Source organism: Coturnix japonica, chromosome 1 (assembly GCF_054131305.1).
Source record: "Coturnix japonica strain WE chromosome 1, WE-NBRP24, whole genome shotgun sequence".
Lineage (NCBI taxonomy): Eukaryota > Metazoa > Chordata > Aves > Galliformes > Phasianidae > Coturnix > Coturnix japonica.
Window position 1 is genome coordinate 112,744,692 of NC_140663.1, and position 19,491 is coordinate 112,764,182.

The window sequence follows — 19,491 nt, forward strand, 5'->3', positions numbered from 1 at the left end:
TTAATAGGATGAATAATCTCCTAGGCAAGGAAAACTAAAGCAGGAAAATAGACTTAGATAGCACATCACTATTAGTTAAGTCAACCAAGATGGGAAATGGTCCGAGCATTGAAAGCTTGCTATGGAAATCACTGAGGGAGAAAATAAGCTGTCCTGAATAGGAGATTCTTGGCTTTATCAGCTGCATTCTTGAAATATAGGTTTTGATAAATATTTTTAACTGTACTGAATTTGACATAAAAATAGGAGTTAAAATAAATTTGCAGTGACATAAAGCTGGAAACACATCAGGATCAGTACATCATAAACAACACAATGAGCAAATAAACACCAGCAAAAAATGAAACTGTGTGAAAGATCAAGGTAAGGCGTTATATATACCCTACTATACATGTGGAACTGCTTGGGGAAAGCAGACGCATCCTTGCAACGCTGACCAGCACTACAGTCATAGAATCATAGCTTCAACCCTCCTGCTGCAGGCAGGGCTGCCAACCTACTTAGTTACTATAGAAAAATCAACAGAACAGTTCATCAGTGCTTACTTACAGCAGTTAACCCTCCTGACCAACACCCCGAGACTAATCCACACAGAGCACCGCTTCTGTTTACCAAGCACTTGCTCCCGGCACCAGGAAAAGCACTGGTCTCAATTAGGCCATAGCAAAACCACCATGTCCGGGGAGAAGGGGAAAGGCCACACACGGGTCCCGTTCAATTCGGGGCATTTTATCACCCTGCGATTTACTCAGCGCAAAACATCGTCGCTTTCACTATTAAAGCGAATCACGGGCAGCGCCCGCCGCCAAACTACACACACACACACACCTTGAGCGCGTCCAGCACTCCTCGGCTCTTAAAGGTCTGATAGAGCCTTTTCCGGAGCTCATCTTGCGATAACACCTTTCCCTGCCCCTCAGCCATCCCTCCCCGTGGAGGAACCCGGAGCCTCCTGGCCGCCCCGAGAGTGGCGTCACCGGATGGGGCGGGCAGCCAGCATCTCTTCCGGGCGGCCGCTGCTTGACGTTGAGGAGCTGTGGGGTAGGGTGAGGCGATGGACACTGTACTAGAAGCGGGAGGTGGGGGGGGGAGATCCAACTATCCGCCTTGCTGTGCCCACAGCCTCGCGGGGAGAGGTCCTGCGAGCCCGAGGTGCCACACCGTGCTCAATGCTCTCACCCCGCCGTTGTGTGGTGTCTACATCCGTTCCCCCCCCCCTTCAGTCGGAGTTATCCCTCCCACCGCTTATCTCTCTCTTGTCTTTTTGTCCTCAGGTACGCTGAAGAATGTCGGGAAGCTTCTACTTCGTGATAGTTGGCCATCATGACAACCCTGTGTTTGAGATGGAATTCCTGCCTCCTGGAAAAGCAGAGTCCAAGGTGTGGCTTCTCCTGTGGCAACCCCTGTTGTGTGTCTGTTGATAATCTCACACAGTGTTAGAAATGAGGCCAACATGTTGTAGAAAGTATTATTACCTCGTATTGAATGCTTTATTTCTGTGACAGTGAGTAGGATTCTGGCGTCTGTAGGTTTTGTAATATTTATTTCCTGGATTGTACTTGTTCTTCATAAAATGGGATTTCCCTTCATAAAATAGGATTTCCAGGACCCCTGCTGTAGAATAAGTTTGTAGGGAGAGAATATGCACTGGTAAAGGAAAGAATCCAGGTGTGAATTCATCCACAAGCTCCACTGGTTTTGCTGCTCTCAAGACTATCTTTATGATGACCACTTTCTTATGCTCTTTTCTTTCCCTTGGATCCAAGTGTCATAACAATATGTACTGGTCTCATTTCTTTACAGCATGGTACGTGTGGCAGCAAATAAGGGTAGACAGAACTGTATGTAACTTGAGTACTAGCGGGTTACCAGCTTGAGGAAATGACTGTTCGTACTTAACTCCCTTCACTGAATTACTAATCCTTTGTCTTCTGGAAATGTTAGGATGATCATCGCCATCTCAACCAGTTCATCGCCCACGCTGCTCTTGACCTAGTAGATGAGAACATGTGGCTTTCTAACAACATGTACCTGAAGACCGTGGACAAGTTTAATGAATGGTTTGTTTCTGCTTTTGTCACAGCTGGACATATCCTTTCCTTGTCTCCTTCTGGGTATTCTGAGCCTTTAAGTTCATAAGGAGTAGAGGAAAAAGGAATAAAAGCAGACTTATTTGAGGGGCTCTGAGCAGGTCTGTGTGATTCTCTGCTTACATTCCTTTGGTAGTGTTAAAAGAAGAGATAAATGTACTTTATCTCAGCATAATGCCTTGATTGTGCAGATGGTCCCGATGAGAACGTATTGTGAAACATTTGTTATACATAACAAATAACATTTTAATTCCAGGGATTGATGGGAAAGATACTGAGAATATCGCTGATGTTCCAGATTTTCTAGCTTTAAAAAAGAATAATCTTCCAAAGATTCTGCTTTCGCAAATAGGAATTCCAAATAATGCTTTCTAAACATCACTGCTTCAGTTAGTTCTTTAAATGCATGTTCATTTCTAGTCAGTGCACAGCTAAATATTTTAGGTATATACAGAATTAGGTGTAAGTGCTTATTTTGGGATATGCTAAAGATCGTCTCTTTTCATTGGGAAAGTTAAATTTTCCTTAATTGTTTTACATATGAGATTTATAATGCTTCATGATGTAAGGCAAGAAGATGGAATTAAGAACTTCTTTAACGACGTGTATGACTTGTATATAAAGGTAAGCACCCACTTCAGGCAGTTTCACAGCAGTACTTCTCAATGTGCTGGATTAATGTGTTTTCTTAGGTGGTACCTTTGTGAGGGGAAGAGTTTCCCTACTGTCCACATCAGCCAGTTGATAATGTGTGACACGGAGGCTGCATTTTCTATACCATATAATAGATTATTCTAAATTGCTATAGATTGTGCTCCTTCAGAATTGCTTTCTCATTTCAGTCCAGTGATTTTTGGGCAGTGTTGTGTTATTAATGGTGATAATGGAAGTAAAGGACTGTTACACAGCAGACTGCTCAAAGTGCTTTGCACTTCAGACCAAGTAGTAGTGTGTGTTGTCACAGCCCGAGCTGGATCGCCACTAGATGGGGTAGTTGCCAATAACGACACCATCAGATTCCTATAGGGAATGGAAGGATGCTAATTTCTGCAATAGGTTTCCATCAGTGTCACTCTGGATTTGTTCTTAGCTCTTACTAAGAGATGGTTGTGCATGCGTGTGGGGGAGAATGCAACAGCCTTCAAAGTTAATGAGTTCCTATGAGGACTTCCCATGCTTTAGAGTGGTGCTAAATAGGCTGAAGGCTAATAGCTGCCATTTGAAATAACATTTCCTACTTCTGGGCATTGTGCTTATTGATGAGATTTTCTTCTTTCCGCAGTTTGCAATGAACCCTTTTTATGAACTCAATTCACCAATTCGATCCAGTGCCTTTGAAAGGAAAGTGCAGTTCCTTGGGAAGAAGCACCTTTTGAGCTGAATAAATCACTTTCCTGAGTGAGCCCTTTTCCACACTTCCCTGATTTGAACTGTAGTTCCTGCTAGTTCTCAGCATGTTGGGTATCCAATCTTCCTGAAGACTGACAAATTGGATGCTGAAGCAGCTTTTCTTCCTGTTGATACAGCTAAAACAGCCAGATTCTCTGGTTAATAAATGTATATTAAGGAGTTTATGTCTTACAAAAACTAAGTGTCTGGGCTGAATAGGTACAAAGCGAGGTACATCAGTGCACGTACAACATGTAAGCCTCTTAGAGAGTGTGAGAGAACATCTATTCTAAACACTGAAGACATCTCTTGTGAGCTGATTTAATATGAGCAAAAGGGTATTTTTTTTTACTTTTTTTGGCCTAAGTAGATCATTCTGTTGAGTACTTTTCTACTTAGTCTTTTGCTAGAGAATGTACTCTGCAGGCTAACTGTACCCTTCATATTAAATAAGATATATATTAAACTTCTAATGTAATGGATGTATTATGAAGCCTTCAATAAAAGGAAGATCTTATCAGCATTTTGGCAAGTCTTACTTTAAAAAAAGAACTTTCAAGGTTTTTTAGCTTAAAGTTATGAATGTCTCATGCTTAGCACAGCAAATGTTTAGAGCTGCAGTGTTGCATGAATGAAATGCACAAAATAGATCAAATGAGCTGCCTGCAGCGACTACCAAACTATTTCACACGTGGGGAAAAACCAACCCAAACCCAACAACTGAACTTAGTGTTTAATCCCATATCTTCCCATTATCTCTGCAAGTGCTGAAATACATTTTCTAAAGGGGTATTTTTTTCTACTGGGATCTTTGAACCTCCTGTAAGATTTCAGAAGGGTTTAGTTGGGCCTCTTTGGCTCCAATGTCATTGCAGAACGTGGTTATGTACTTTTTCTTGCAAAAACTCAGTTTCAAACTGCTGATTTGTAGAGGGGTCATTCAGCATCTACATGTCTGACATTTTGGCTGGTCTCACAATCTTTCGTGAAATCTGATCTTTCGGCAAAAAAAAGTCTGATAAGCAATTTCCAAAGGAAGTGGTACACTAAAAAATAAATACATTTTGTGTTGTTTGTGTATCAAAGGGACCGCATATGCAGGCACTTTATGTATAACCAGTTATTATTTCTTTGTAATCTATACATACTGCTGAAGCGTCACTGTAAAATATTCCATGTGAAAAGCAACACTGTAATATAAAGAATGTGATATTTACCTTAAATAAAAGGTGGACTAATGCAACATGGATTCCTGTTGACTGTACTTTAATCATTTAAAGAGAAGAACAGATGAGTGTGGCAAGGCTCCTGATGGGGCACTAAGTGAAGGTGGGAATACTTGTCTTGGCAGAACTGTTCAGTAACACCTGCATCATACAGCGTTTTGACAGCATCATGTAATATCACATAAGTTGTCGTCTAGATACATGAAATGAACAAACACACTTGAAACAAAGCATTCTTCTTTATACATTAACAGGATCCCTTAATACTTAATTCAAAATGAATTTAAACACATACCACAACTGCCTGCCTTCATAATGAATGGGAGAAGCCTTCATAGAAATGTGTATTTGTTGCTAAGTATGATGAAGATGCTTAATTTGGTACAATCCATAATGCTTGTCACACAGCTGCCACTTCTTCCAAGTAACACAGTATCACAGAATTGTAGGGGTTGGAAGGGACCTCTAGAGATCATTGAGTCCAACCCCCCTGCCAAAGCAGGCTCCCTACACCAGGTCACACAGGTAGGCACCCAGTCCGGTCTTGAATATCTCCAGAGAAGGAGACTCCACCACCTCCCTGGGCAGCCTGTTCCAGTGCTCCGTCACCCTCACTGTAAAGAAGTTCTTCCGCACATTTGTGCAGAACTTCCTATGCTGTACTTTCATCCCATTACCCCTAGTCCTATCCCCACGCACTACTGAAAAGAGACCAGCCCCCACACCTCAGGTATTTATAAACCTGGATCAAGTCCCCTCTCAGCCTTCTTTTTTCAAGGCTAAGCAGACCCAGTTCCCTAAGTCTCTCCTCATAGGGGAGATGCTCCAGGCCCTTCACCATCTTAGTGGCCCTCCGCTGGACTCTTTCCAAGAGATCCCTGTCTTTTTTGTACTGGGGAGCCCAGACCTGGACACAGTATTCCAGATGAGGCCTCACCAGGGCAGAGTAGTGGGGGAGGATCACCTCCTTCGACCTGCTGGACACACTCTTTTTAATACACCCCAGTATGCCATTGGCCTTTTTGGCTACAAGGGCACACTGCTGGCTCAAAGTACTCGGCAGTCTCCCTCTCACACCAAAGCCAACTTCTGCAGAGGCTGCCGACTTGCATGTAAACCTCCTTTACCACTTTTGTAATGAGTGCACAGTTGTGGTACAGCAATTCTCATGGCACACCACACTTATTGTATTAAACTGTGTTTGATTTCCCAAACCCGATTCTCATAAGGAGGCTGGATAATCATAGCACTACATAGAAATGGCAGGAGAAACAGGAGAAAACAGAAATAGGCTGTTAAGCACAAGAAAAGCTATTTCACCTGGTCCTCATCCTTATTTCCTTTTAGAGATTTTATTATTAAAGTCTTATTTATAGTACTCAAGTGGTAACTTATCTACTATTTTGTTTCAATCTCACTTCTGCAAAAGTTAATTTTCAAGGAAACTAAGGTTCAATCTAACCTACCTTCTTTCTTTCCTCACATCTTACTTTTGCTCACTATTAATCTAAATATCACACAGAAGCAGGTCAGCTTGTATTTAGCTGTTTAGTGACTGAAACTCATAACTGTTGCTGTACGCACAGGACACTACGAATGAAGTAGTCTTTGAATGCAGAACCTGTAAAAATATCACCTTGCAGCAGGAACAGCAGATCTGTGGAGTAAACACGAACAGGTTCAAACAAGCATAAAAAAAAAAAACATGAAGAAAAGCACATAAGAGCAACAAGAAGTTTGTTTTGCAAGCTTTACTTCTAAATAACATCTGGTACAAAGCAAACACGTTAAGAGAAGACTCTTGCTGTTACTGTACTATCAAGAAAAGCTCTATTACAACAAAAAGGTTGCAGTACAGAAAGCAGAGTCTGCATAATTTAGTGAAAAACACGGCCCGTCCTGTAGGCCTTTGATTTCCTTCTGAGGTCTACAATGTGTACACTAACAGGCATGCTTGTAGTCAGGTTACACATTGAAGCAATAGTGCATTATCAAGTTTGCTATTGAAAGGATATTGAGTACTCTGAGAGTCAGCTTTCAAGAGCTTCTCATACAAGTATTCTACCATGGGACAGCAGTGGAGAGCTTCAAATACACATCCTGTGGCTTCATCTGCAACACTACAGAAAGATTATCCATTAAACATGGAACTTGTTTCTGTTCGCTGTCAGTTAATGAGTACAGTAATACCAAGGTTTAAGTCTCTACCCTACGACGGCGTATTAAATAAGCATCAAATTTGGCTCAAACGTTATAGGTATCTATTCGTACTAGAGTGGAAAGCTGTCGCTACCTGCTAAGTCAAGAGCTTCCTGAGTTCCCTATGTATTGCAAATCCTTAGCTTCACAGTACAGAGATCACAAACACATTCATAGCTCAGGTGAACAGGAACAATAAGGTCAGAACTTTAAGGCTGTATCCTAAAAGCTTTCTTGAAGAGATCCACATTATGGCAAATTTCCAAGAGTTACTTAAGCTGACAGAATAAAGTACATATAACCATTTTTAGTTATGAAAAATACTTGGTTTATCCAGATTTTTTCTTTACTCTATTGATCAGAAACATGCCAGAATGGGACATAAGGAGGAGATGTATTAAAAAAAATAAATCACATTTTGCACTGAACTGCTGGAAAAATTCATGTGGCATTAGAATAGTAAACAAAAGGAAGATGGACATTAAATACGTAGGAAACTCATTTCCTACTTAAAAACATACACAAATTGTAACTACAGGAAACTTGAAGGTAATTTATGTTAACTTGTAGTAAATGCATTAGAGATGAAGTACCACTCACATCAAAAGGAATGCGGTGAAATTAAAGTTTAATATCTCTCATGGTTAAGAAACTGAGTTCTAGTGAAACAAAATGGAATGCTAATTTCATAAAAATATATATACATATAAAAGCTTCTTTGTATCTCAATTCCAGAACAGTTTCACCAAAGTAGTGCTTCTAGAACTTCAAGTTTTAATTATATTCAAAGTATTTATCATTTAGAGTTGGCAAACTACATTCTTAGGTTAACGTTTTTACTTTACACCTTCCTAGATAGGAAGCGTCACTAATTCAATAACGGGTCACTCATGAATGAAAATCTGTTTTGCTCCCCCAGGAAAGCAGCAGAATATTACAACTTCAGTAGTAGAGTAAAACCCATTTGTTATTTTATCTACATCTTTCCCATCCTCTTCAGAGTAAGCTAGTTGGAAGTAATTTGGCAAGAAAGAAAAAGAAAGTTAAGTCAACAACAAGATGAACTAGGCTTCGGTTTCCGATGGAGGTTTACTGTATCTGTTTGAATAAAATGATCTGATCTATCTTCAGAGGCTAGAACTCTTCTAACAGCTTCTTCAAAGGCTGCTGCAACGTTAATGGCGTCTTTTGCACTGGTTTCAAAATAGGGGTGATTACCATTATTCCTGCACCAGTCTTGGGCTTCCTCTGTAGACACTTGCCTCTCATTTATATCGACTTTGTTACCCAGTATCACAAATGGAAAGTTTTCAGGCTCCTTGACGTCTGCGTAATAAATGAATTCTTTCTTCCAGTTGCTTAGATTTTGGAAGCTTTGAGAGTCATCCACACTGAAGGTAAGCAGGCAACAGTCAGAACCTCTGTAGAAAGGAGTCCTCAGGCTCCTAAAACGTTCCTGACCTGCTGTGTCCCAGATCTGCAGAGTGACAAAGTGTCCGTCCACTTCCAGTTCTTTGTTTAAGAATTCCACACCTATTGTATGAAAAAGCTGTGCATCAAACTTGTTGGTGACATATCTATTCATAAGGGAACTCTTCCCAACTCCACCATCTCCTAGCAGTATTACTTTAAGGAGTGACGATTTTGTTGCCATTGTTAAGGAAACAGATCCTCCTTGTTTCCTAGACCTGCAAAGGTTAAGAAAATTGTTAAAAAGGGAAATAGTGAGCAGAAAGTTTTGTACTTATCTAGGAATCACAGAATTGTAGGGGTTGGAAGGGACCTCTAGAGATCATCGAGTCCAACCCCCCTGCCAAAGCAGGCTCCCTACACCACGTCACACAGGTAGGCGTCCAGGCGGGTCTTGAATATCTCCAGAGAAGGAGACTCCACCACCTCCCTGGGAAGCCTGTTCCAGTGCTCCGTCACCCTCACCATAAAGAAGTTCTGCACATTCATGCAGAACTTCCTATGCTGTACTTTCATCCCATTACCCCTAGTCCTGTCCCCACACACTACTGAAAAGAGTCCAGCCTCACCACTATGGCCCCCACACCTCAAGTATTTATAAACCTGGATCAAGTCCCCTCTCAGCCTTCTTTTCTCAAGGCTAAACAGACCCAGTTCCCTAAGTCTTTCCTCATAGGGGAGATGCTCCAGGCCCTTCACAATCTTTGTGGCCCTCCACTGGACTCTTTCCAAGAGATTCCTGTCTTTTTTGTACTGGGGGAGCCCAGAAAACATTAGGAGTCCACCAACATCAAGCTTAATGCACAAATACAGGATGGCTGTGTGATGCAAAGATACTTATAATAACAACATACACTCAAGAATACAATGTGTTTAACTGTCACCTCTTCCACAGACTGCAGCCTGACTTTTGCAACTGATTCACAGTGAGTTCTGTGGTCTACAGAATGAATTAAGACCAAATTACAGCATTTGTGCAGACCTGTGACTAGCTTTCATCACAGCATTCATGCACTAACATTCATTATTTCCCTCCTTATAAAGCAGCTGCAGTAAATGGAATACTCCTACTACAGCTGCTTAGAAAAGCAAACTCACTGCTGCTACTTCAAATGATGCTCCAGATGCCAGCTACTCAGAACAAGTCTACAGTGCCAGTTCAGTGAGTTTGTGCAGACCTTCCATGGTAAAACTGCCAAGCACCTTGGCAGTGCTAGTGAAGAGTGGCTGTCAGCATAAGGATCATATATTAGTGGCACCAATTAAGCTTTTATCTTTTATTGTGACATTTAGCGTTCAAGGGCTTTATTCATTTATTTGAGGTGGTTACATCACCTGTATTTTACACCAGCCCATGGTTCACCCTCTTACATTACACTAATGTCACCTAATGCTATTAAAAATTGTTTTAGTTACTTGCAGGTAAAGTTTTGGTTCAAGGAGCCCAAATGTTTTAGTATGAAGAGAACTGTCATTTCTGTACCAACCTGACACTCTTAAGAACTTAAACTCAGCCAAAACAGGCTTTTGTGAAAATAGCATCTATTTAAAAATGCAAGCAGGTCACAATTAGCCTGGTCTGCCTCCTCCTCTGAAGGGAGGAATGCAGTCTTGCTAGTTGTAATTAACGTTGCTGGCATATACATCACCCACAAAACACAATTATGGAATTAATACCCGATACAAGCTGGTATAAAGTCATATGACTGTGGGCTGCCTTAGAATCAAGGCCTGCATTAGAAACAAGAAATGTCAGGAATTCTTTCATCTTTAGCTCTCCAGCTTTGAACGTATAACAATGTACGGTGGAGCATAAGAAATCCTTTAGAGTTTTGAGAGCAGCTGAAGCCTCATTGCAGGGAGCTTCCAAATATAAGGAGGGGTAGCTCCTTCTATTAAAATTCTTCAGAGGAAGTGAATTCATTCACTTACACTGCATAATGAAAAACAGCATTTATAAAGCCTTTGCATTTTACAGGTTCCTATCACAACTATTTTAAAACTGCTTAAGAATTACAAAAGGATGGTTCAGTTACCTTCTACAGATCTATGGGATACTCACTACAGCTTGAGGTGTGAACGTACACCACGTTACATACACGAACAGCCTTGGAGTCACACGACTACCAGCAGGTAAGTTCCAGACTCCTGCTGAAAGCTTTAGAACACCACAGGTGTTCTCCCTAATCCCTACTTAACAAATGGGTTATTTGAATTACTCTACTATACAGTAACAACTTTATAATAAATAATGCATTCATGAAAAAAGAGGGTACTGAATGTTTACCCTTCTTCCCACTTCAACGAAGGGAGCACTTCACAGTTAATACACTGCATCTTCTGCACTGAGGTTACAGAAATAGCTTCCCTGAGACCACAGAATCACAGAATGACCCTGGTTGGAAGGGACCTCAAGGATCATGTAGTTCCAACCCCCCTGCCTGGCAGGGCCACCAAACATACACCTTTACTAGATCAGGTTGCCCAGGGCCCCGTCCAACCTGGTCTTGAACACCTCCAAGGACGGGGCATCCACAACCTCCCTGGGCAGCCTGTTCCAGGGCCTAACCACTCTCCTAGTGAAGAACTTCCCCCTAACATCCAACCTAAATCTTCCCTCTTTTAACTTAAAACCATTTCCCCATGTCCTGCTATTGTCAGCCCTTTTGAAGAGTTTACTCCCCTCCTGGGTGTAAGTTCCCTAAAGACCAACAAGCAAACATCTCCACATGACGTTGCCTTCACTTCTGAGAACATCTAGTTTCCAGACCCAGACCCCAGCACACTAACAGTTAATGTTTCTACCAACTTTTTAGTCTGAACAACAAGGCAAAGATATCTTCTCAGTCATTTGGGATTACAAGAGCAGAGAACTTTAACTATGTTTCCTCGGAGGTTTACGGCATTAAAAAGCAATTCTGTTTCAAAGTAGCAGAGACTTTATACACTGTAAGGGACTACTATGTAGCCCCACTAGCTGACTACACAACGTAAAGCATCCGCAGAAGCCAGATGGCAGCTTTCAGTGCAGTAGGTTGCTGAACTTTTTTCACTTGAACATCTTAAAGACTTCTTAAATAGCTTTAAATTGTTTTGTTGCTTATCTCCAAGTAACAAGACTCTAACATTCCAGCAATAATCTAACACAACCATCCAGAGGTGTGGAGAATTAATGTTATTTCTCCTATTACAAACTTTGACTTTACAAGAGCAACAGATTTTTGACAGCTTTTGAAAGGAGTCAGTATCTGATACAACATTCCTGAAGATGTCTTACCTTAGCTGTTCAGTTTAAATCATCATTCAGCATCTGAAAATAAAACAAAAAACTTAGTTTCCAATGTGCATCCGATTATTTCAACCAACGTCACGAACTGCGAGGCACCACAGAATTACAAATAGGTGTTTGTTCCAGTAACATCAACGTACTGTGCTGCACAATTATTGTAATGTAAAAGCAGTCTCAGCCTGGTACACGCAACAGTCTACAAGCAGATCCGTCCCCCATTTTTCCATCTTATTTCAATACATGGTGCCAAACTAGAAGTCCAAAACAAATTAAAAGCAGTCCCACTGTGATGTGTTCTCTCAATTTCCTCCCCCAGCTCATAAGGCCATAAGCTCTTAGACCACTGACTTCAATACTGTTAAAGCAGGGAATCATTTCTACTAAATGGCACTTCTTTTAGAAGTGATCTAGTTATTCCCCTCCTAGATTCCCCCTGTTAAACTGAATTACACGTCTGAAAGATTTTTCACTGGCAGTCCAAACACTTGCTGGCAAGATGGAACTTTACAGGCTATTTCATAACACAAAAGCTGTTTGCATTACAAAAAGTCCTCAATTTCTAGCCCTTCAGAGCTAGAAATAAGTGTATTAGACCAGGCAATGGTGTTTTATCTTGGTTTACTTAATTCCACTGTAACAACTTCTCAAATGCCTTTTACTTTTGAGTGTATTTATTTCTTTGATCACGCTGGTGTGGAGGCAACACTCAAACAAAAGTCATCGGTTTGAGTCTAGAAAATCCTAACAGCAACATTCAAACTTATTTTTATAATCAAAAGATTACATTAGGTTAATGGACTGGGGAGGATTTGTGTATACCAAGTAGTGCCGAAGGCTGAAAGAATTTGAGTGCTGAAGTCAAATATTGGCCAACAGCACTCAAGTTTTTTTCCACCTGATCGTGCCTATTTAGAGCCCCATACACTTTCAGCCAAGTCTTCCAAGAGAAGAAAAGTCATCCTTGATAAACATCTAAGGCAAAATGCTGTCTAAGATACTGACAGGCTAAATTAGCACCTCTGTAACTGATGTAACAGTCACACTGACAGTGTTTCATAATATCCCAACCTCAGCTTTACACATACACAACATACCCATTTCAGCACTGAAGCCCATTCAGAATCACCTTTGCTAAGCCACCTTCTTGTATTAAACCAGCAAGGATTACTGGTTTAAAAAGAAAACACTTCATTGTGATGTCAGACAAAAATACCTGCCTTGCAGTAACAACATACACTTACTCCATCTATCGTTTTCTTCTTGAAGTGCCTGACAACATTTATCACATTAACATAGAAAGAAAACCCGTCTCCTGTTTTAGTTCACTAGGAGAGTGGTTAGGCCCTGGAACAGGCTGCCCAGGGAGGTTGTAGATGCCCCGTCCTTAGAGGTGTTCAAGACCAGGTTGGACGGGGCCCTGGGCAACCTGATCTAGTAAAGGTGTATGTTTGGTGGCCCTGCCAGGCAGGGGGGTTGGAACTACGTGATCCTTGAGGTCCCTTCCAACCCGGGTAATTCTGTGATTCTGTGATTCTATAACTCATTAAATACTGACAAATTGCTTCTCTGCAAAATGTCTGGAAAATTACAATAAAATAAAAAACCAACACAAAAACTTGCAGAGCTGCAAGGTCATGGTCAGAATCAAGAATGAAGTGCTGAAAACTAGGTTAACACTTGTTCTTTGTCCGATCCCTCAAATACTACAGCAGTTTTATCACCTTTTGCAGATCTAAAAGTCTCCAGAAAGCTGAAAAGAAAGCAACAGAAACAAATTTACTCCCTCTTCTCTCATTTAGCTACAGAATCCTTGTCCATGTACTTAAAGAGTACTGCCATATTTACACTCCAGATAAGAAAGCAGTATAAGAACAGTTTTCCAGTGGGTAAAGGGCCACAAAGCTTGCCTCACCTTGGAATGTTTTGCTTTAAAATTCAGAGAGGAACAGAGACGAAGTCTCCTCCAAGCTGTGCACTTCTCAATGCAATGCAGTTTTGACCACAACAGCCTTCAAACTGACCTTCCCCTCCAAAAAACACCCGTGTAAAACCTGTGGCTCAGAAATACCCTTTACAGTGGGGTTGCTGACATTTGACAGCAGCCCAATTCTCTGCAAAGCAGGCAGCCCTCCAGTCACATGGCCTGACCCACTGAGATCCCAATCACCCTGCAGGTCTTCCTTCCTTCATCTATGAGCAAACTACTGCAGTGTGATGGCAGCTTATGTTTTATGTCGGACAGATGACTTGATGACAAGAAAAAAAGTTCTTATCTGAAAACTGTCTCCAGTCTTCTGCAGCCTGGTCATAGTTTATCTAACATCAGAATAATCACAGAATTACCTGGGTTGGAAGGGACCTCAAGGATCATGTAGTTCCAACCCCCCTGCCTGGCAGGGCCACCAAACATACACATTTACTAGATGAGGTTGCCCAGGGCCCCGTCCAACCTGGTCTTGAACACCTCCAAGGACGGGGCATCCACAACCTCCCTGGGCAGCCTGTTCCAGGGCCTAACCACTCTCCTAGTGAAGAACTTCCCCCTAACATCCAACCTAAATCTTCCCTCTTTTAACTTAAATCCATTTCCCCGTGTCCTGCTATTGTCAGCCCTTTTGAAGAGTTTACTCCCCTCCTGGGTGTAAGTTCCCTTCAGGTATTGAAAGGCTGCAATAACACTGAAGGTTATTCCTAATAATTGAACACAACACAAAATGGATTGACATTGAGCTGTCACTACTCATTTACATGCCAAAAAGTTGTATTTTTCATTTCTTTGTAAGGCTACTTGTAACTCCTGTGCAGTTCAGCAGTTGCCTGGAATGACACAAGACAATGGAAGAGGCAGCATCCAAGAACAGGAATCCTTCAGCCTGCAAAACCCTTGGATCATGAAATCATCCCAGGCCTACTGCCAGAATCTCTTTAGTTACTGTAACTTACATCTAACCACAAAGTGGATCAGAAAAACATATCAGGAGAAACACCACATACGGACCCAGCCTCCACCTTCCCCCTCATTACTCACTTCCAAGCTGAATGATCAAACTTAACAACTCTGATTAAATTCAGGAAAAGATAAAAAAAAAGAACAATTTTCAGAAACTCACAAGTAACCATAAGTACTTTAGGTACTACATCATAATAATATCACCGACTTTCAGCCAGCTATAAAGCAACCTTCGGAGTAAGTTGGTCCAGCATCTCTAGGAATTCACAGGATCACATTTACTGACTCTCTCCTTGCAACCTAACTTGGTTACTGCTCCCTCTCTGTCAGTAGCTTACCAATCAGCTAAATACTAGTTCACATCTGTGCTCCTCTCGCCCGTACATGAGTCTCCCTCTTCCTTCTGAGATCCTTAGCAATAGCTGCCTCGGTCACTACCACAGAATCACAGAATGACCCAGGTTGGAAGGGACCTCAAGGATCATGTAGTTCCAACCCCCCTGCCTGGCAGGGCCACCAAACATACACATTTACTAGATCAGGTTGCCCAGGGCCCCGTCCAACCTGGTCTTGAACACCTCCAAGGACGGGGCAACCGCATAAGCTGCTAACAAAACAAAGCAGACACACAAGAAAATCCCCCTAGAAGCCCATCACTCTCAACCACCCCACGCCGATAAACGGGAGACCAATGACAACAGCGGCCGTGTCGGTGCTGGGCCGCTTCCCAGGCGAGACGCCCGCAGTCACGGGATCCCGCTCACACCACCCGGTCCTCGCCGAGCCGGGCCCTCACCCACCGCCGCCGGGCACAGCCCGCAGCCCTCAGCCCGGCACTCACCAGAGTACAGCCACAACCGAACGGGTACAAGGGGAACAGCGAGACCCTCTGCACCCCAAAGCTGCCGGGGCAGGATCCGCACAACAAGCCGTCACCCCCCCCGGACACCAGCCCCCACCGTGCCCTCCCCTCAGAGTCCCTCCGCACCCACCAAACAGCCACTACCTGCCCACGGATAGGAGCTGCCCACAGCACCGAGACACAGCTGCGCCGCCGGGCGCTGAGGGAAGGGAGAAACAACATGGCGGAACAGACGGGGGTGGGGGCGGGCCGGTGACGTGTGTCCCGCTTGGCTCTGCCCCCGGCAGGACAGGGGAGGGGAAGGGAGAGGAGGGGCGGTGAGACCCCGCCCTTCCAGGGGGTCCCCGCTGCCGTGGGTGGAGCAGGGGGAACCTGTCACTGGGGCAGCTCGGTGTGAAGGTCGAGTGGTTGTTTGAGAACATGACAGCAGGGAAGAAATCTAAAGAAACCGGCTACAGAGTATCTGTTACGCTCTTACAGCGTGTTATAGGAATGACGAAACGTGTAGAAATGTATTTAAGTGTATTTTGAAGAGGTCCCCGCATCATGAAGAGGAACGGGTGATTATAGGCTTAAGGGATGAGCCTTTGAAACACCACTTTGCCCCAGCAGCCGTCACATGCTTTCGATCACAAGGGTGAGGCAATCAGACTGGATCTGCCGCTTGCACAGTCATCTGGGGTTTGGATCAGATGTACTAAGGAATGGAAAACAAGATCTCTGTGTTATCGGAGGGAAATGCCTCCCACTGACAGCAGCACCCAGGCTAAAGGCAATGCGATGACACTACCGGCATTCTTACTTAACAAAGCTGGACTCTGAAAACGTTTAAAGACTTGTTTCCTGGGACCTGCTTTCATCTGCTTTTTTTCCCCCTCAGCTCCCCCTGCTACTGTTATTCATGTTTGGTACAAAAAGTGCTTGCTGTAGCACACTGAGGAACCCCAGGAGCACTGCTGGTGATCATGGCACTCAAGGAAGACAGGCCTGTCACGCCTCAGCAGCAGGTTGAAAGAAATTACCACCTGAGATGTTGCGTGGCCATTTCACACCAAAATCACTCTGATTTCAGATCCGGATGGAAACATCGCTCCATAATGGCACCACAGGCCTAGCCCCCACCCCAGACCTGTGGCCCTGATTTGGCCTTGGCATGGCCTGTCCCTGTGGGCTGGCTGAATCCACTGGCTGGGCCTGCCTTGGCAGGATGCTGTGGGCCTTCTTCCTGAGGGCTCCATCCACATACCCTGCACTGCCATCCCTGTAGCAGAATGAGGGTTGGTTTTATGCCAACAACTATCAACAGCAGAATGGCAAGCAGAGGACAGTGGGGGTTTTCATTCAAGGGAATGTTCTGCATCAGCAAAGCCCTCGTGCAGCACAGCTCGTGAATATTGCTTTTTACCATCCATAATTGGCAAGGAGACTTTGTCCCATCCTGGCAAGCGATGACCTTGCTTCAATAAAACATGACTCTGTCACCTCCTGTCTGAATCAGGGCAATAAAAAATAAGGGGATATGAAGTCAGCTGCTTTTATTGCTCAGCTAATACCACACTGTGGCAAGCCAGGCCCCCCAAACAAGTATCAAAGTGCTCCTTATTTCCCAGACATTCGATGATCTGGGCCATTACACCCTGCATACTCCTCAAAGGATCATAATTTAACATGTTTGTTCCTTATCAACAGTTAACAATGAGTAGCTAACCTCTTTTTGCTAGCATAGAACAAAACAAACAAAAATACAGTAAATGAACCTTTCCTTTTGTATGTACCATGGCAGTCTCAAATGAAACAAACAACAAAAGTGCACTGTTTCCCTTTTGTCTTAGAAAGGAAGGAAAAGTTCTAAACAACAAACGGCAGTAGAGCAACGTGCTACAGGAAAATAGCTGAGGGAAAACCCAAAGGCCCCCAGCAGGACAGAGTCAACTGCAGGGGATCTCCAGGAATGAGGAGTGCTGTTGTGAAGGCAGCTATTAGCTACTGCTCATCAACTCTGATTGGGAGAATAATCCTTAGAATAATATCTTATTATTATCTTATTGTTATCTTATCTTATCTTATGCTTATTCTGCATGTATTTGTCAGTTTGGATTTCCCCTAATGTCATGCCCCTTTGCAGAGGAGCATCATGGATACAGCTAACAATCAGATGAAAAGCAATAATCCCTGCTCCAAGTAGCTGAGAGATTTTTTTCCCATCAGGAACAAACCTAGAAGATCCCAACAACCTAAAAGAACCTCGCTTTTCAAAGCTTCCTTTTTATTCTTGTTTTGGAATTCTGCCATTCCCTATACCCCAGTAATCTCAACCCTCATGCTGGTGCACACACTGTGTGGTTGCAGGTTGACTCTTTAGAACCAACTGGAGCCAAAACACATAATCTTATCCAGGCAAACATTTTAAGCCTGCGCAGTTACACAGTCTAGGCAGAGACAGCATAACCTATTGACAGACTGCAGCCAGGAGCAGTACTTTGCATAGTGAAACTGAGGCTGAACCTTTTCAAAATAAGAGCAAAGTCTGCATGGCTTGCCTGAATGATTGCAGCTCACATTTGGCACTTGCATGTCTGCAAAGTACTGATACGTAGCAGCACATGACACCACAGGACACCTGTTTTCTACTAAACCTTTTCAGTCACGAGGAGTGGATACAATCACAGACGGAAAAAATGAAGTGGTCATGAACTGTGTTAGGTGAAAATAACTGATGGTGTGAGATGATCAAGAAAGTCATAAAATGACTTGTGATTTCATATTCAGTTTCTCCAACTGCTAAATGCTAGATTATCACACATTTATCAGCATGAACTAGGTGTGAAACTGAACCTAGAAGAGTTTTTTCCACCAATGCTGGAATAAGCAAGGCCTCATGTCCTATATATTTATATAACTTAATTACAACAGACTCTCCTCATTCTCCCTGCCTCCCCATGTTTTCTTTTCCTTTCCACCAGTACTTCCAGGCCTCTGCCTTGACCCAGATTACAATCTAGGCAAGAGGCAGAATTATTTTCTGCTTGGCTTTAAGGTAGTATCAGAAACCTAGCAGCTATCTGTGTTATAGCAGTTTAAACAGAACAAATAACTCCTCTGTAAAGCAGAGGACTCCAACTTTTCTAACAGAAAGAGAAATTCTATTAATGATTACAGAGTTTCACTAAAGTTACAAACATATGCTCATCTTTTAATGTCTAGCTTTGTACCAAATACAGTTAAAAACTGTAATCATGTTTGATTGTTACTGAGAAAGAAGGAAATGGAGGAATGCCTGCTTGGCATTGGATTACCACAGGAAACTACTTAAAAGTGGTGAGTTAGCAATCCTGAGGGTGCAAGTATTAATAAATATTAACTGGCATATTAATATACAAGTTATAATAAGTATTGAACTGGTATATTAACCTGAGCAGCCTGTTCCATGCCCACTGCACTCTGGTGTAGGCCCTTTCCCTAACCCCCAGCTGCCCATTCCTGTCCTCTGACACAGCTCCGTGCTGTTCCCTCAGGCCCTGTCTCTGTCCCCAGAGTCCTCCACTCCCATTGAGCGCAGCCACCATGAAGCCTCCTCTTAGCTCCTCTGCTCTGTGCTGAGCCAACCAGGAGATCTCAGTTGCTCTTCATACACCTTACCCTCCAGACTCTACACCACCTTCATTACCCTCCTTTGGACACTCTCCAATAGTGCAGGAGGTGAAGCCACACAGTGTAGAGCAGAGCAGGACTATTATTTACTATAACCCTTTGGGCCCATCCCATCAGCCAACTGCTTACACATCACTTTATGTTTTTGTTTAACTGTATGCTGGGCATTTTGTCCGGAAGCATTCTGTGAGAAACAGTATTGAAATCTTCATTGAAATTGAAAAAGACATCATCAGATGGCTTCTCTTTGTCAACTAGATGGATGTTCTTGTCATACTTTAGCAAATTAAATTTGCTAAACTGGAACTTTTCTTTTTTAAACACATAGCCTTACCACTTAAAAAAGAATCAGATCTTCAAACTAA

General features: G+C 42.9%; 3 protein-coding genes across 10 annotated transcripts in view; 1 reads left to right on the forward strand and 2 right to left on the reverse strand.

Annotated features, from left to right (window-relative positions):
- The window catches only part of OFD1 (OFD1 centriole and centriolar satellite protein), a 28,779-nt gene extending 27,804 nt beyond the window's left edge, over nt 1-975 (reverse strand). For all 3 annotated transcript variants that reach the window (XM_085550544.1, XM_015848299.3, XM_085550540.1), the window contains exon 1: nt 829-975. In XM_085550544.1, the coding sequence (XP_085406670.1) occupies nt 829-924 (96 nt within the window). In that variant the 5' untranslated portion in view covers nt 925-975. The remainder of the gene's footprint in view (nt 1-828) is intronic.
- Nucleotides 976-987: 12 nt separating this feature from the next.
- TRAPPC2 (trafficking protein particle complex subunit 2) lies at nt 988-4,722 on the forward strand. 3 transcript variants are annotated; one of them, XM_085550705.1, is made up of 5 exons: nt 988-1,152; nt 1,275-1,379; nt 1,945-2,087; nt 2,627-2,714; nt 3,373-4,722. In XM_085550705.1, exons 2-5 carry the CDS (start codon nt 1,287-1,289, stop codon nt 3,469-3,471), a joined length of 423 nt encoding a protein of 140 aa, XP_085406831.1. In that variant the 5' UTR covers nt 988-1,152; nt 1,275-1,286; the 3' UTR covers nt 3,472-4,722. The 3 variants fall into 3 exon arrangements, with proteins under 3 accessions (XP_085406831.1, XP_085406815.1, XP_085406822.1); XM_085550689.1 differs by having other exon boundaries at nt 988-1,046; XM_085550696.1 differs by having other exon boundaries at nt 988-1,041.
- A 1,719-nt stretch (nt 4,723-6,441) lies between these two features.
- On the reverse strand, nt 6,442-15,705 carry RAB9A (RAB9A, member RAS oncogene family). Of its 4 annotated transcripts, none has more exons than XM_085550678.1 (3): nt 15,630-15,705; nt 11,652-11,682; nt 6,442-8,592 (listed from the first exon to the last, which is right to left on the reverse strand). In XM_085550678.1, exon 3 carries the CDS (start codon nt 8,556-8,558, stop codon nt 7,953-7,955), a length of 606 nt encoding a protein of 201 aa, XP_085406804.1. In that variant the 5' UTR covers nt 8,559-8,592; nt 11,652-11,682; nt 15,630-15,705; the 3' UTR covers nt 6,442-7,952. The 4 variants fall into 4 exon arrangements, with proteins under 4 accessions (XP_085406804.1, XP_015703763.1, XP_015703769.1 ...); XM_015848277.3 differs by having other exon boundaries at nt 11,652-11,684; nt 15,620-15,705; XM_015848283.3 differs by having other exon boundaries at nt 11,652-11,684; nt 15,606-15,705.
- Nucleotides 15,706-19,491: the final 3,786 nt, after the last annotated feature.

Excerpts from the sequence above, each read along its gene's own strand:
- TRAPPC2 (XM_085550705.1), top strand. The coding sequence starts at position 1,287 with ATGTCGGGAAGCTTCTACTTCGTGATAGTTGGCCATCATGACAACCCT. Across the intron at positions 1,380-1,944 it reads CTGGAAAAGCAGAGTCCAAG|GATGATCATCGCCATCTCAA; the intron begins GTGTGGCTTCTC and ends TGGAAATGTTAG. Across the intron at positions 2,088-2,626 it reads TCTGCTTTTGTCACAGCTGG|ACATATGAGATTTATAATGC; the intron begins ACATATCCTTTC and ends CTTAATTGTTTT.
- RAB9A (XM_085550678.1), bottom strand. The coding sequence starts at position 8,558 with ATGGCAACAAAATCGTCACTCCTTAAAGTAATACTGCTAGGAGATGGT.